At 50.9% G+C, this 16519-nt stretch overlaps 1 protein-coding gene across 2 annotated transcripts; it reads left to right on the top strand.

Annotated features, from left to right (window-relative positions):
• Nucleotides 1–4235: 4235 nt before the first annotated feature.
• On the top strand, nt 4236–15758 carry LOC142761749 (uncharacterized). 2 transcript variants are annotated; one of them, XM_075893654.1, is made up of 3 exons: nt 4236–5381; nt 7325–8282; nt 13305–15758. In XM_075893654.1, the coding sequence occupies exons 2-3, from the start codon at nt 7454–7456 to the stop codon at nt 13607–13609; spliced, it is 1134 nt and encodes a 377-aa protein (XP_075749769.1). In that variant the 5' UTR covers nt 4236–5381; nt 7325–7453; the 3' UTR covers nt 13610–15758. The 2 variants fall into 2 exon arrangements, with proteins under 2 accessions (XP_075749769.1, XP_075749770.1); XM_075893655.1 differs by lacking the exon at nt 4236–5381 and having other exon boundaries at nt 5757–8282.
• Nucleotides 15759–16519: the final 761 nt, after the last annotated feature.

The following is a 16519-nucleotide window of genomic DNA, read 5'->3' as shown; positions in this document are numbered from 1 at the left end:
AACGACCCATACAAACACACGCGTAATATGCACACCTTAGATGGAGCACTTCTCTACGATCGCTGACTGCGGCTTTTTCGCGTACGAAGCCGAAGTAAGCGAGTTTTCACGTCAAAAAGTTATTCGTGTAGCGATCATGAAATGTTTCATGCACGGAAGCATTCCGAAGCCACGCATACACACGAAAAAGGCTGGGTCGTGTTCCGCAAGCTTCGCCTGAGTGATTCTGACGTATGGAGGCTCCTGTAGCTCCGAATAGCGTCCGTAGAGGCCGCCAGCTTACGAGATGGCACTTAATGGCTCGGAGAGAAGGAAAGCCTAGAGACAAGAGCGAAGCGAACTTGGCGCCAGTGGCGTCCAGGTATAAAACGAGGAGCGGGTCCTCCCGAACGGGCCAAGGTGGTACATAGCCCTCGCACCGGCCTACGGGCGAGGGTGACGCTATGCACCAGCCAAATCTGGTCGCCGATCGTTTGCTTTTTTTTGCATTTTTATTATTTTGCAATGCTTTGTATATCTTGGCTTTGGTTCGGCCGTTCCGTTCCCATGGGCGCCGTGTGGAAACACAGTCTCCCATTGGCCAGCGGCCGTCGTCCAATAATTTTGCCCCTGTTGTCGCAAACTTGGTCGCGCCCCAAAATGCTTCCGCGCTGCTGCTTATGATGCTCTGTACTATAAGTAAGTACGTGTATGCACGTGCTTTTCTTTCTTGCGATTTTTCGGTAGGCCGTACACAATGAAAGTGAGAACACCCGGAGGGGAAGTGGCGAGGACAGGTCCCACGTGACAGCACACCAGATACGTGACGATTGGCGCGGGACACAGTGGCTGCTGCCGATGATCGATGGTAATCAGAGAAGTGTCGACGATATTTGCTTCCGCGCCATTTGAAACATTCCGAACGACCATTCGAATGGTTAGAGCTATATATATGCGCGACCGAAATCGCAGTCCGTAATTGAGCACGTAGGAATAGCCTGCACGGGAGTCACGGCAGTCAGCAGTTCCACGAACACACTGCGAGCTCTCGGTCGTAAAGCATGTCTTCCACTCATCGGCAATGATGACGTCTGCTAGATGTGATAACAAAGCGAAGGAATTCTGACAACAATTATACCGCTTTTGAGTTCACCCTTGATTGTCTGGCATAACCTGAATCGCTGTATAACAGTCTCACAGACCCATACAAACGTGTGGTCAGTGAAGAAAGAAAAAGAAAAACTCATAGAAATGATAACGCTTACAAAAAAAAAAAGCGTCAGTCTTGGCTGATTCCAATATGAGGTAGCGAGCCACAAACTGACAAGATACCACAAACCAAAAGTACATCTTTCGAAGAGACCTAAGAATAGTAAGGGAAAACAAATAACAACCACAAAACGGGGAACTTGACTAAATTATCAAAAGGGTGCAGTAAATGTAAGCTGACAAGAGCCGATGAGCACGTACCCACAACAGCGTTAAATGCGCACTGGAGAAACGGAAGGCGCAGGCGATGGTCGTTTTTTTAAAGAAGCAATGGCAAAGCCGATTCGTCGCTCCAATATTCCCGTGAGGTGGACTACGCAGGCGTATACAGGCACTTTCCCACGACAGACGTTTATTAGCCCCAAACGCGTGCTCAGTAAGGAGAGGGGTGTGTGTAAAATGCCCAGTAGCCGACCCCTCCTGTAATATACACGCCCATGTGTAAGCATTACGCCAAGAAAAGAAGGCGTCACAAAAAATATAGAAAAGGGGGGGGGGGGACGAAGGGGCTGAGAGGTGTAAGTGCTTACAAGGAACGGGACTCGGCGATAACGAAGCGACGTTCTCTACTTTACTTTATACTTCTCGCACCCACCTGTCCACAAGTGCCGACGGGGAGTCGAATTTTACTGCGGCCCATAAATTGCGGTCCGAGGGCTCTCGCTGCCGCGCGCGGTGGCGGGGAGGGGCGCGCCCGAAATTTATTTACCCACCAACACACATGCGACCATATACTGCGAGTACCGATTTGTAGCCGTTTTACGAGCTATCGCGCTGTGCGCTAAGAGCCTCCCCTCTTTCAGACGACCCTCTCGGAGGCAAGCTTCGCTAAAGCATTGCGTCGCGCGCTCCGGGAGTCCAAGGCGGGACACACGCACAAAGCTTATCGCCTCCGGCGTTTTCGGCCATTTGCTTCCTCGCGCTATAGTAACCAATTGCTGTTTCTTTGCTTCTCTCTCTTTATGTCTTTCAGCTCCACGACTCCCGCCCTCGGCTACGGTCTGGGTAGAGGCTTCTGCGCAGGGTCCCGCGCACTCGCGGCGAGACTCGGAGTGTCTCTCCCCCTCCTAAACGGCTCGAATGTTGCGAGGTAAAGTGAGCTTAAGAGACCTTGCGCCGCGCAGCCATATATTACGGAACCGCGCGGCGGACCCCCGCAATGTACACCAAGTTCTCTCCTCGTCTCTCCTTTTCTCGCAAGCGCTACGGGGAGGTGCTATAGCCATTGCTGCACTTGAGGCAAGAAATCAGCCCGTTTGTCGTCGTCTTGCACTGAGGTTGCTTAGCTCGAAGAAAGAAAAAAAGAAATGGAAAAGGGGGAGGGGAGGTGTTAGAAAGCCAATTGGCCTCTAGCCTTTGTCGGCCTCTCTGAAGCCGAGTGCACTTTGTCGCTCCCTTTATCTCGGGGCGCATAAAACTCGGCTGACACACTTGTTAACCGCGAAGTCACCAGGCCACATATGTTAGCACGGCCATAAATGTCGTGGGCTCGCCCACAGAGGGAAGCTACTTTACCGAGGTTGTTGAGTACCGTGGACAGGAGACGCGTGCCATGCACTTGGTTCCCTCCGATGGGGACGGAGGAAAGTTACGACTTGGTATACGAGGACGTCTTTGGAGCAGTTAACTATTTTACTTTGTGCGCACTGAGATAACATCTGCGGTATGCTTTCGCTTACTGGGCCGAGCATCGGGGCGATCTCGATGAAAAGAAATATTTCAGTCATTCGATACCAATGGTTCAATGACCCTGCAACATATTTACGAGCAGGGGCGAGAATTGGAACGTTTGTCTGATAGCGCTGTAATTGTACAGTGAGTGATAGGAAATTCGCAAAGGAAAATAAAAGGAGACAACAGTCATTACAAATATCATCTTCCGCAAGAACTATACACACCGGGTTGGTACGATTTGGTGCCCAAATCCATTTGCCCGCTTCTTGCAGTGACGGTGCCTTTAAATAAACGACATTGATGGTTATGGATCGTAACATTGAGGAAGCAAGTCCCAAAGTGAATGAAGGAAACACCATCCAGTTTCCTATAATTGTGTGGATGACTTCGAGGTATGTGCAGCAACCCTATAGATGCAATGTACGCTTATGTAGATAATTTTTGTGTTATGCCCTGATTCACCATTCACGTTTCACACATCTTAGGCAGCGTCTAGGACAAAGCAGCCATCCAGAATGTAGACTTTCTTATAAATTGTTTTTTATTGGTTACTTTCATTTAAATCGCAGCCAAGGATGTAAATAATCGTATAGTTTGGATTTTCCTAAATCGAATGAAACTTATTGTTGAATGATGTTCGCTCGCTTCTTGTGCAGCCGCAGTGGCAAAACTACAAGTTTACCCAAAACATTTCAGGCAAAATTTATCACTGACATGCCAAACCCGGAGCGCTTCCTGTTCGTGATTGCTTCTTTTGGACTCGAAAAAGCACCCTCCTGGAGCCTACAAAGGGTGGCAACCTCGTTCGAACGGGGAAATCCCGGGCGCTTCAGCATTCAGTGGCGCCGTCCCGTTTCGAGATATTTGCGCGATGGCGTGGCGTGCATGGCGCTCGCGAAGGGGGCACCACGTTGTATACGGCGGCGGCTTCATGCGCGCACGCACGCACGTTCACGGCGGCGGCTGGCAGACGACGATCCGGGCATGCATGCAGACACAGGTGGGACGGTGTAGCAGCCTGGGAAGCCGACGGGCAAGGAAAACAAGAGCGGCGAATGCAGAGGCCGCCGGCCAATGAGCGTCCGCTCGGGGACCTTCGTGAGGCTGCTTTCCTGTTCCACGGCGCGGGCTCTTGATGTCCGCGAGAGGGGGGGTAGGAAAGAAAGGCACGGCGCATCGAAATGAACGTGCGAGGCGGACCAGCGCCGCAAGGGGGTCGGCATCGCCCTCCCCGGCCGTCCCTTCGCCCTCCCTCACCTGGGCCGTCCCCCGCACCTAGTCGGCGATATTATACGCCCGCCGAGGGCCGCAAAACGAAAACATACATCGCACTTGGTTGCCGACGCCGCCGCCAGCCCCAGGTCACTCTCGGGTGACTTACGTAAACGCGGGAACGCTCCGCAAGTCCCCGCCAGGGTCGTCCGTCAGCCAGACACTCGCGCCGACGTCGGCCTGACCGCAGGAGGGACCGGCGCTCGGAGTCGGCCCTGTCGACTTCGAATTGTCCGTCGTGCCCCTTTGGATTATCGCCTTCGTTCCTCTTCTTCATCGCGCTCCCCCCAGCATCTCGTCAACGACGGCGCAGGAGTCGCGCCAGGCTACGCCGTCGTCGTACGGCTGGAGGACACCTATGACGGAGTGACGGACGCAGCGCCCCGGACGGGACGGCCAGAGCGGCGATCGGCGGTGGACCCCCTGGGGATTTTCGCGGAGGGCGCACCGGCCGGAAGCCGCGGCGCGGGCAACAATCGCAGCAGCCACGTCGGAGAACCCCCTGCCGCGCTAGATGTGTGCCCAGGGAGTGTGATTATTGTGCGTGCGTGTACGCCGAGGCAGCTCCTGCTCGGTGTGTCGGGGGAGGCGAGAAAAACGGAAAGAAAAAACGCCAGTGACCGGTCACCTCTTCCGCTGACCGATTGTGCGCGGGTTGCGGCGGCGGTCCTCGGTCATTGGCTGAACTCCGGGTCGCTCCTTCGAGCGGTGTTTGGCTGTATGTGAACGGCGCGTGAGTGCGTGCGTGAGTGACTGTGCGTGCGGAGCTCCCGGGCAGAAACCGTTCGCGTGCGCCTCGTTGATGCCTCGCTGTTAGCTTTTCAGGTTTGACGAGGGAAAGGAGGAGTCGGACACCGGGTTCGTTCGGTCGCGAGTGAGCGGCGGCACTCAAACGGCGACACAAACGCTTTGGAAATGAAGAAAATGCGAGCAGGGAGCGACCCACACATCTGTCGTCGTTCGGCGCTAAATTTAGAGCCCGGGTCCTGGTGGCCCATGTGAATCCCCCGGTGGCTGCCGTGTCGGGAGTGGCAAAGGGCCTCCTCGGAAGAGTTGGCTCGCATCACGCGCCACTTTGGCTCGGGCGACGGGCTGCGTCGGCCAGGTATTATAGCTCGGGCTCGCCGGGACGCAGAAGGGAGACTGCGTCGAAACGGATGCCATTCTGCCGTCGACGCTGACGACTCGTGAGTATGCAGATGACTTTTTTCTTTGAGCCGCACTGCTCTTCACCGTAGAAGAAGTATACATAGGCTGACCCAGTGAAGCATATATACTATACCGGATAATCGTGTAGACGAAGCTAATACTGCATAGCACGCATCCTCTTAAGCCAGGGTTAGTCAGAACTGTCACAACGTTTTTAAAGGTGACGAATCAAGTATGGGTCGTAGGCCACGCGTTTCGCGTTTATAATGACCAATTAGTGTCATTTGTATTGTTCGTATAATTTAGAACGAGGAAAAAAACCCGGCTCTTTGAGTTTTGATATCGGCTTCTTTTTGTTTGTTTGTTTATTGGTGAGAAACGAGGAATTCCAAAAGAAAGGATATACCTCTAAATAAATGAATAAATTATATACAGGCTCAATGCAGCCTCGCAAAGTGAAGCTTTGCTGGTGTAAACTAAAATTTGCAAGGAGTAGCGCTCGTGTAAAGTTGTTCAAAGAGGCAGCGGGATGCACACGCTGCCTTTCTCATTATCAGCAACATAACCGGTTAACAGCTCAACAAATACAGAAAGCGAGAGCGGCCTTCATAAAAGAGCAGTCCGCAGCTTCGCCTGAATAACGGTCACGTGCCCCCATATACCTGAAGCCCGTCTGCAAAAGGTGCAACGAAGCAATTTTCGCGCGAGTGGTAAACGATTACGCGAGTAACCGGACACCAGCGCGGAAGGTGTTTCCGGCCGTGATGTATTGAGCGCATAACAGACGTAACCCAATACGTTAGACGGGAGAGGCGATTCCCGTCCGCTCTCTTCGCAACACGTCGCCTATATAGCGTTGGGAAAGCCGCTCTCCCGACTCAATTGCCGACTTTTTTCTTACTTCTTCGTGTATAGAGTCGTTAGAGCACCACTCCCTTTGCAGCGTCTCAGGCTAGATCACGCGTTTCAGCGTGCTTTTCAACTTCAAACGTAGGGCTACTTTTATCATGTAGGATATGAAGTTTCATACCTTGAACTCGCAGACGAACAAACCGACGAAAAGAGATCACCGAAGGAGTAATATTTCGTAAAATCTAAGCACTATGATCGGTGCTAATCAGACAGCGCTCTTACAAGCGTTATTTTAGCACGTGCTACCAAGCGAGGCACGCCAGGTTTTGCTCGTTTCCCATTATGGTTATTGACAGGGAACCGCTATGCCGTTGTGAAGTCTTCGAAATCTAGTACATGGAAGGCGACGTTCCTAGCGATGTCGAGACCGCCATGTTTCAAAATGCTAAAGTACGAACGCTTTGCTGTGCGGAATTGTTTTTTTTTTCTTAAATACGAAGAAAAACAGTGGCAATTGCGAAACCAGTATTTCGAGCCAGTTCCGTAACTTTGGCAGCGGAGCACATAAACACTGAGAGGAGAAAATGGAGTTGTCCGTCTCGCCTGGGCAGGCAAGCTCTCGTCAGAATGGCCATCAGCAGGCCGTCTAGCTGACGTGATCGCGAGCCACAAATCAGTGGCCCTCGGTCCGGTTGGCATGAGCGCCGCGCGACGGCCTGCCCGCTGGTCAGCGTCGCGCGCGCTGATTGGTCGGCGGCTGCCCGCGCGCCCAAGGTGTCTGTATTCTTCTCTCCTGGGCCCCGAAACGTGAGCCGGCCGCACGGCAGCCGAGGAGGAAAGCAAAGGCAAGAGAAAGAAGCCCACAGGCTCCCCCCACCCATCGTAATGGACACGTGAGGGGGTCTCTCTTCCGACGTCTAATCCATATCTCATCATAAGCATTTCAGCTGCCAGGTTATGCGGCTGGCAGGCTTGACGCACGAGCGACTCCTTCGGACAGGGCGCCCATTGGCCGTCCGAGGCCAGGTCACGTGACGGGCTACCTGTGATTACAGCGGCGGCGCGCTAATTTGCCACCGCCGGGCCGACGGGTACCTTAGAGCCTGCTCCCTCACTATTGTTTCCCCAGTGTCCGGTCCGCGTGGGTCCGCGCCCTCCTCTCCGGGACGGCGGTGCCCCGTGGCAAGTCGAGAAGGCGCGCCGTGACGGGCCGCGCAATGCTGACGGCCTCGACTCCTCCGATCGGCAGCGGTTCGTCATGACCTCGTACTTCGGCAACCTGAGCCCGGGCGCGACAGGCTGGCCCACCGGCGCCCAGGACCCGCACCTCTACGCCCCGTCCAAGTACTCGGGCGCGCCGGCAGGTTACGTCGACACACCCGGAGCCCACCACCACCAGTACGCGGCGGCTGCGGCCGCAGCTGCCGCCGCCGCAGCGGCATCGGCGACCTTCGGCTCCGGCGGCCGCTACCCGTACTCGGGCCGCTTCGACGCGGCTCCCAAGGGACTCGGATACGATGCCCACCAGCACCCGATGTCGCCGTCCCATCCCCACCATCACCACCATGGCCATCCGCAGCACGCTCACCACCAATCCCTGGGTTTGCCGCCTTCTCACCACCATCACAACATGCTGCCGCAGCAGCAGCAACCCGGGGCGGCGTGCTACGAGCCCCCAAACGTGGCTCCGTACTACTCGGCCGCTGTTCCTGCCAGGCCTCCTCCCGAGACGCACGCCCACGTGGCCCCGACGTCGGCGGCGGTCGCCTCGAAGGAGTACGGCAAGCCGACGAGCACCGTCTCTCCCTTCGCTGCCATCGTCAAGCCGCAGCAACAACAGCCTCAGCAGCAGACCACGCAGTTCCCGGGCCAGAGTTCGGCCGCTTCGAGTCCAGTGGCGGCGACTCCCGGTAGCAACGGCGCGGGATCGCAGCCCGAAGGCAACGGTCCCGGCACTCCCGAGAGCTACGCCGGGAGCGCTGGCAGCGCGGAGCCGGTTTCCGGGAACGAGCGCCAGGGGTCTCCCACGAACGCGCAGTCTCCGAGCAAGACGGACAACTTCTACCCATGGATGAAGTCGTACTCAGGTAAGCCATGTGTCGGACGTGTCAGCATTCACATATTGACATTCACCAATTTTTCCCCCGTTTTTTTTTTTTTGTGCTCTTTGATGAATTTAACTTGGTGTCACACCAAATATTCCGAAGTATTCTGACTCTATAAGCTCGTTTTATATTGACACAGGTTGCCAACGGTCGGTAGACATTCACAATCAATTTTTTCAGTGCTCGACAGACAATTGAAGGTTAAAGATACATTCTGATGTGCGTTCTGCGCGATCCATTATTTTACTTGATTTCATTTGCTACATGACTGAAAGTTGACAATTAATATTATTATTTTGTAAAACTCATTCTTGGTTTCTGAAATGACCTTCCATTTTTTTTTATTTTGCGCGAAGGTATACTGTCATTTTACAACAGAGTGTCACCTGGAGATAGAAGGATACTCGACTGACTCTACGAATTGGAATTTGACACTAGCCTTACGTTGTGTGTCATAAATAATATATTAGTTAATATATTAGTTATACTATAGATATTGTGCTGTTAAATTAAAACATTTTTGGTAATATGCATATTACAGGTTCGTTTTGATAATCTGCTCGAGCAAACAATTTACAGCTGTCTTTTAACAGCCGTTTCGGAGTTCCTTTTTTATGTAAGGTAAAATTTAAATACCTGGAGCGCAGAAATTTTTCGCAGAAGTTTACGAACCGTACTTGAAGACATCGTTTACAAAATACCAATTTCGTTAGCAACACGTACGATAAATTTCAGCTCGAAAAAAAAAGGGCTTTCGCGATATTATGCAAGACACCACGTCTTATTTTACGTGGTGAATGAAGAAAAGATACCTCAGGCAAAAAAATAGATTCTTAATACTAAATTTTCTCTTGACTATATATCTCGAACACTTTCACTCGGCATGAAAGAACATTTCAGAAGATGAGATGCTCTGTAATTTATATCCACTTGCGCGATTAATGTAGAAGACGTATGAATGTTTTGCAGAGTTTGCGATGACACTTTGACGTGTTAATTGTGTGCGAAATCGGTAACACGAATATCAAAGCTTCACGGCAATCAATTCTGTTGCCCTGTCCAAGATATATAAGCCCAATTATTTCAGTTATAGATGCAATGAAACTTTATAGGCGAAGAAGATACTGACCAACGCAGTCACGGACAAAATTTTGCGAGATGTCGGGGCGCCGTTCGAAAGGTGTCGCTGGGTCCGCGTGCCCGCAGTCACGACTACTGCGCGCATCGGCAGTGGCACCACATCCTATAGAACTGCCTGTTGAAGACAAGCTGCCTCTAGACCGGTACTACGGCGCCTCGCAAATTTTTTGTCCGCGGCGTTAAAAAGTTACGCTTCTTGGGCAAGCAAGAGTTGGGACAATTCCCTGTATACACATCAGATGAAAAAAGCTACTGGCCTGCCAAAGCCAATATTGAATGACGCGTATAACCGCCAAAAGGCGTTCAGCACAGCATGCATGCAGCCGCACCTGTGAGACGTATATTGCTGTGCACCGGTGTCCCACGAGGCAGTTATCGACTCCACACGCCACCTATCGGGGATGTTCTGGAGAGCTCCCGCGGCGCGAGTATGTATGTAAACCCGGGGTGCCTTCTTCACTTTATTACGCGACATTGCTACCCGCCGCTCACTCATTTCGGCACCTGCATCAATGGCTTTGAAAAAGGCCGGTTAAGCATTTGTTGTTGTCGTGTGTGAGGGTGTTTTTTGTTCTGATTGCACCACTTACCGTTTAACATTCACTGCATGCGTTGATAGGTTTTCTTTAGATAGCTTGTCCGCAGTTGCCAACCGTATATATGTTAATGCGCTCTTTTCTGGGGACAGCGATTGCGATGACAGCGTAAGGAGGAGGGAACGACAGTAGCGAGACGGCAGGTTCCACGGGCCATGGTTGCCGCCCGCGGCGCCACCGTACTGCGCACCGTCGCGCGTGCATCTGTTGCGGAACGCACCCATGACCTGCCTTCCACGGTGTCCCATCTATCGATGCAGTCGTGCTACTCTCCGTCGGCGGCGGCTGATGTGAAATGGGGTGCACGAAATATTCCGCGCCAGTCACGCTACTCACGGCGTTCTCTTCTTAACGTAAACCGTGCACCTATATACACAAAATAGCCTCAGCCAGTTCCTTCTGAAGAATGAGCCACGCGACTGGTGGAGCAGTGCTTGCTACTAAATGAGTTGCCCGAGCAGGGGAGGGGCTCAACACCGTCGACGCCTGAATCCAGAGGGGCGCGCTGCCGAAGCAGAACCGTTTCCCCCGACTTATCGCAATATCAAAACACCTAAACAGATGAAACAGACGCCTTAGAATTCGCACCGGGCAGTATCATAACCGTACACTGAAGTTTGACAGTTCCCATAACTATACATGCGGAGAAGACAGTGCCTTCATGACCTTGTTGCTCCCACATTGTGCAAAAAGCAACGTCAAATTTCTCAGATAGATCAATTGTCGTATTTGCTCCTATATGCAGCCATCACGTGCTAACTCTGGCTGTTAGCTAACGTTGGTTAAAATACGGCTAATGTTCGTAGTCGAATGTTCGCTTTATTTTACCTCACAGCTTTAACATTAAGCATGTCTTCATTCGATACGTCTCCCAACACTTAGCTGCCTACCCATTATTTTTTGCCCGTGTTTCTTGTACGTCTTATCGCACCACGTATGGCGATTTTTCAGCACTTCTTTTGCATTCTTACCCCTTTGCCTGGTTGTCTTAGTGTTAATGTTTTGCAACTACTACTCAATTTTGTGGAATCACCAATATGGTCACTGTTCGCAGGGCTTTCGGTGTCGCACAACTTCTAGTCACAGTTTAACCCCGGCATGGCAGAATAAAAAAAAAAAGCCTGCCATGAAATGAACTCTTAAAGAAAGTACCGAGTATATGCGTCCCATACACGTCTATATCTACTTCTATCCATATATATATTTTCTCTCGTCTCTCTCTCTCTCTCTCTCTCTCTCTCTCTCTCTCTCTATATATATATATATATATATATATATATATATATATATATATATATATATATATATATATATATATATATATATATATATATATATATATATAGGGCGAGAGAGAGCAAGTGACAACACGCTCACGCATCTGTAGAGGAGGAACAAATGGGGAGAGAGTAAATGTTCAAATATTAGTTTAGAATAACCGGTATGCTACCCTGGAAGGGGATGAAGAACTTCACACCGGGAAAGTTAGGCAAAGAGAGAACACAGACACAGTAAGTAACGGAAAGGCTTCATTAGCATGTGCACCATTACATGTTCGATAGAGCATGGTCATCAGCAGGATATTTCTGGGGGGAGGGGATGCATCGCGGTGCTGGGGGGAAGGGGAAAGCACAGGTGTAGCTTGGGTGAGGGCAAGTGCTGGTAAGGCTTGTGGTGGGGGTGGGGGGGGGAGTGCCTTTTTGCACCCCACTGCCGACGCCCATGTGATGAAGTGCTACTTCTATGTGGCATTTAGGATAACCTACCTACTATGGATTATGTTACATTTCAAGGGGGTGCTGGTTCGTTAAAACAATAAGGTAGTGTTCCCTTTAAATTTTGCAAACAATGCTGTTCAAAGCTAGGGTGTATTTACTTAAATACGTAATTGTGTTTATCTCTGCAACAGAACCTACCCACTATGGATTATGTTACATTTTAAGGGAGTGCTGGTTCCTTAAAATAAATAAGGTAGTGTTACCTTTAAACTTTGCAAACAATACTCTTCAAAGGGTGTATTTACTTACATTCGTAAGTGTGTTTATCTCTGCAACAGAAACCGACAGAGAAGCAGAGCAGGGAGTTTAGCCTGCAGTGTGTTGTGTTAGTTCCATTTGTGTAGTGTCGGTCTTTTTGGGTACATCAGTACCTATATTGCTTCCAGCTATTTATTTGTACGACATTAAATCTCAATGAATAAACAGACATTAAGAATAAGCTACGATTTGACTTGACGCATGCAAGCTTAACTGGTGCCTATATACTTACGCACTTACTCACATCAAGCTATAGATATTCTGTAGTACTAGGAAGTTCAATAAAGAAAGCGTACACTTGCTCTGCCATGGTGTCGATATTTAAATGCTGTTTCAATACAAAAAAGGGCACATCCCGTTGAGGACATAACAAAAGTTCTTACGCAAAATAATTACACTGTATACATACGAAAAAGCATAGGGATACCTAATTTTAGGCAAGCCTTGTCGCCATATATACCTTAATTTTGAAATTATGTCGTAAGAGCCCGTACGTTTATTAAACAGGTTCAAATCTCTGGCGCCACAGTCAGGTTTCCTTAATGTCGAAGCATTTCCCCAATGAATAAAGATAGTCTGCTGGCGCCTTCACCGAACGTACTTGACACCTTAGCAACGCGTAAAATCTAACCAAGAAAGCCTAAACCGCTGCCCTGTGCTCAATCGTTCGCTAATTTCGCTGCCTGTGTAACAGTGAAGCCCGCCGCGAATAAGTGAAGGAAGTGCCACCATTATAATCTGACTATATCATCATCATCTCACACATGCTTAGTAACGTTACGTTACACACCTAGTTGTAGACGTACATGGCTTGATATAACTTGCGAAGTGGTTGTTTGACCAGCTGGCAGTCACGGGAATCATCGCTGACAGGGATTTTTTTGTTTCTTTGGTTTTTTCTGTTTTTTATTTGTTTCATTTTTGTTTTTGTTTTTTTTACATTTTCTTTCCTTAGTTCTTGACACGTGTTTGTTTCGGGTTGTGGTCGCGTGCATATTTTGTTATATCACGTTGTTGGTGATGACAGGGGAAGTCGGGAATGACGTACATGCGTGTGATGTATTTATTAGTGTTCGCTTCGAAATTAAATTTTCAGTTGCTAGTAAGCGCTTGTCTGTGTCTTCTCTGAGTGTGTGTATTTTTGCGCTTGTTTTATCATGAACATTTACCAACACGCCCAACTGACAGTAATTCTAAAGGGAATAACACGTTTGTGTCACGTCGGTACGCAGATTCCTCGCAAGGACCCAAGCGGACGCGGCAGACTTACACCCGATACCAGACCCTGGAGCTGGAGAAGGAGTTCCACTTCAACCGCTACTTGACGCGGCGCCGGAGGATAGAGATCGCGCACGCCCTGGGCCTGACCGAGCGCCAGATCAAGATCTGGTTCCAGAACCGGCGTATGAAGGCCAAGAAAGAAAACAAGCTTCAAGGCGGACTCCTCGTTCCAAAGCCTGGAAACGAACTAGTTAGTGTGCTTCAGGACTCCAAGGGGCTCGGTGCGACCATGCTGGACAGTGTGGTTTACAGCTGAAGAGAGGAGCATGTGCGCGCCCGACGTAACATCGTGGTGTGCAACCCGCTTCGCAAAGTGTACGCGCGCGTGCGCACTGAATGTGTGTCTGTGTGTCAGTGTCAAGTCATGTGTACATTTCCATCGTCCTTAAATACACCAAGCACCTTCCTCACGAAACGCGGGAACAAGCGAGAATGACGGTTTGAGAGCATCAGAGCACAGGTTTCTTTTGTGTGTGCGTCGATGCACCGCGTACCGCTGGCGGGCAAAGTACAAAGCATATGCCATTGATCGCAGCAACGCTTATCGTATAGCTGTGACGATATGTTGTATGAGCAATCACCGGAACTCCGAAACTCGAGCACATAAAAACTGAACGTAGAAAATGAATGCAGACGGTGGGAGAACTTGCCTACTTCCGCGACACGGCTCGTAGGAACGAACAACAGTTGGCACGATAACACTTCGGCATGCTGTTTGAAGCCAACAGGCGAGAAGCTTGCAGCCAAAACCAGGAAAACGGACGGCCGCACGGAAAGTCACGAGTGCGACCGAGATAAGTTCGCCGAATGAGCGCTGCAAGATGTCGCGAGCGTTAAACGGTCGAGAGCGCACCTGACAAAAGAAATGAGGAAAAAAATGTCGTCGTGAAAGATCCGCAGCGCTCACCTTGAACAGCAAACCGCAAGCTGACAGCCGAGGGTCTCTAATTTATTGCCTCTGTGTCCCAACTTCTTCGGCCGAGGTGTCGCGAGTAAAGCGCGCCCTCGGAAAAGAACGACGCGACGCGCATCACTCCGAGCAGTGTGACAACGGTCCTAAAGGGGCGCCTCTTTCTGAACGTTTTCGGCACCCCCTACGCTTCCTTCTTTCGAGGCCCCCGACGACTGCTCGGCTGACGATGCGACTGTCCTCAACTCAATGGGACGGGACGAAAGCCGTAAAACGCCGCCACGGCACCCTCGGTCGCGGGACGATTTTTCATATCTGCTGCCCCGACCACAAAGGGACAGGCGTGCCAGCGAGCGCACATGTGGCCATCGGGCGCGCGCATGCACGCAGATAGCGCAGCAGCCGACCCGGGGCGAGTCAGGTGGTGGTCGCTGCCGCGATGGGTGCCTCGGAGACCGTTTTTCTTTCTCGCAGGGGGTCCCACGCTGATGGTCTTATGACACTCGAAGACCATTGTCTTGCGACTCAGCACTCGTCTTTGGGAACCATTAACCGAAGAGCGAGCCGAAAGCGATGCTCGCTGAAACCGTTGGCTCGATGGAGGACCTTCCTGTGCGGCGTCTTGGATGCTCGCGGCAACAAAGAAGTCCGCATTCGTCTCGCCATTTAGTGACCCATTTAAGGGGGTCCCCCCCCCCCTCACGAGAAAGGGCTGCATGGCCCCCCTGGGAGTCACCCCTTCTGGCCGATTCCCAGGACGGGGTGTCTTTCCAGGGCCCATGCGGGAAGTGCTGCTCCGAACCTACCCGCTCTCCACGCGTGCCTAATTGCCGAGAAAAGAAAAAAAGAAAGACGACGAAGGACGCTCGAGAAGCACGAAGAATGGGACGAAGACGACGACCATGAGAGTGCAGCCTGATGGTGGTCCCCGTCTGCGAACGCGAGAGGAACAAAAATAAAGAACAGAAACTCCCCAGAAGCAGCGCCCTCGTCCGGGCAGAACCCGCGCTACGTCGTTGTGTGCTGCATCAGTGTGCGGTGGCTGTGTCAGTGTTCAGAGGTGTTTGCTGCCGGCGACGACTTTGACCCCGGTCGGACGTGAGACGGGTGACCGTGATCGTAAGCCGCTTTGAATGTCCCATAGTAGGTTTCCATGTGCGTGCTGTGCTTGTCGCGACGATGTGTGGCGTCGGAGAGTGTAAACGTATACGTCTTGTACCCAAGGTAAGGTTAATCCATGCACTGCAGAGAGATAAGAGCGCTTACGAGACATGCTTGAACGTGCAGGTCGCTTATGCTATATACCTTTGTTCCTATAGACGCCAAGGAAAGTGTGACATCGCGAAACGGCCCACCCAGTGATTTATCGTGTGGTCTCAGCACCGTCATAGAGTCTTGAGATGCATATGTATACGTATGTTATTTATAGCTTCAGCGTGTTCCCCAGTGTACAGAATTTCGTGGCTTCATATAAAAAAGATTAGCATTTCCACAATGTATAAGGGTGAATAAGCCCTTCCGTTTGTCTGTTGTTTCTCTTTCAAGCTGATACCAAATCTTCAATGGTGATTCAAGAAGTGAGGAGCGAAGCTCCAAGCTTCCACGCGTATGTTTAGGTTCGCCACGCGCATGAACGAAAAAAATGCGATATTTACCAGTATATCGCTGGGAAACCAGTAATATTCCGTCAGCAAGGCAAATAGAAATACACACACGTACACACGTAACCTCATGCATTCGCAACAGAGCATTGACGGAGTGCATGTGCTGGGGAGCCGATGCGCGTGCTGCGTTACGGACGCGTACAGTGGGCACTATGCCAATTTGCAGAAGCAAGAATTGTGGCGTAGTGGTCACTTAACAACTGTCCTTGGGGTAGGTCTTTTTGGCTAGTTTCAAACGGTCAATGTTGCGTGTACAGACGTTCTTTTTCCTTGTGCCACGGTTGACGTGTCCACGGAGGAGCGAAGTGAGGTGACCTTCACTTTGCTCTGAGGAGGAGCCGTTGTGAACAGGGTCTAATCACTTCGTGCGTTCGACTCTTGAAGACAAAGCTCAAGCTTCCTGTGAGTTTTTTTTTTTGTTTTTCACACTTAGCACACGAATAGCAATACAAGTCAGTAGTTGTCACATGACCGGGTCGAGTACAATACAAGCCAGTACACTCACGATCGGGTCCTGGTTAAAGGCTGGCTACACGCAGGAAACCAGACAAAAATGTCCGTTTTACCGTCTATCCGGCACGCGGGGCTTGAT

Source organism: Rhipicephalus microplus, chromosome 4 (assembly GCF_043290135.1).
Source record: "Rhipicephalus microplus isolate Deutch F79 chromosome 4, USDA_Rmic, whole genome shotgun sequence".
NCBI lineage: Eukaryota > Metazoa > Arthropoda > Arachnida > Ixodida > Ixodidae > Rhipicephalus > Rhipicephalus microplus.
The sequence above is the reverse complement of the archived record's forward strand: the minus strand, read 5'-3'. Positions and strand labels throughout refer to the sequence as shown.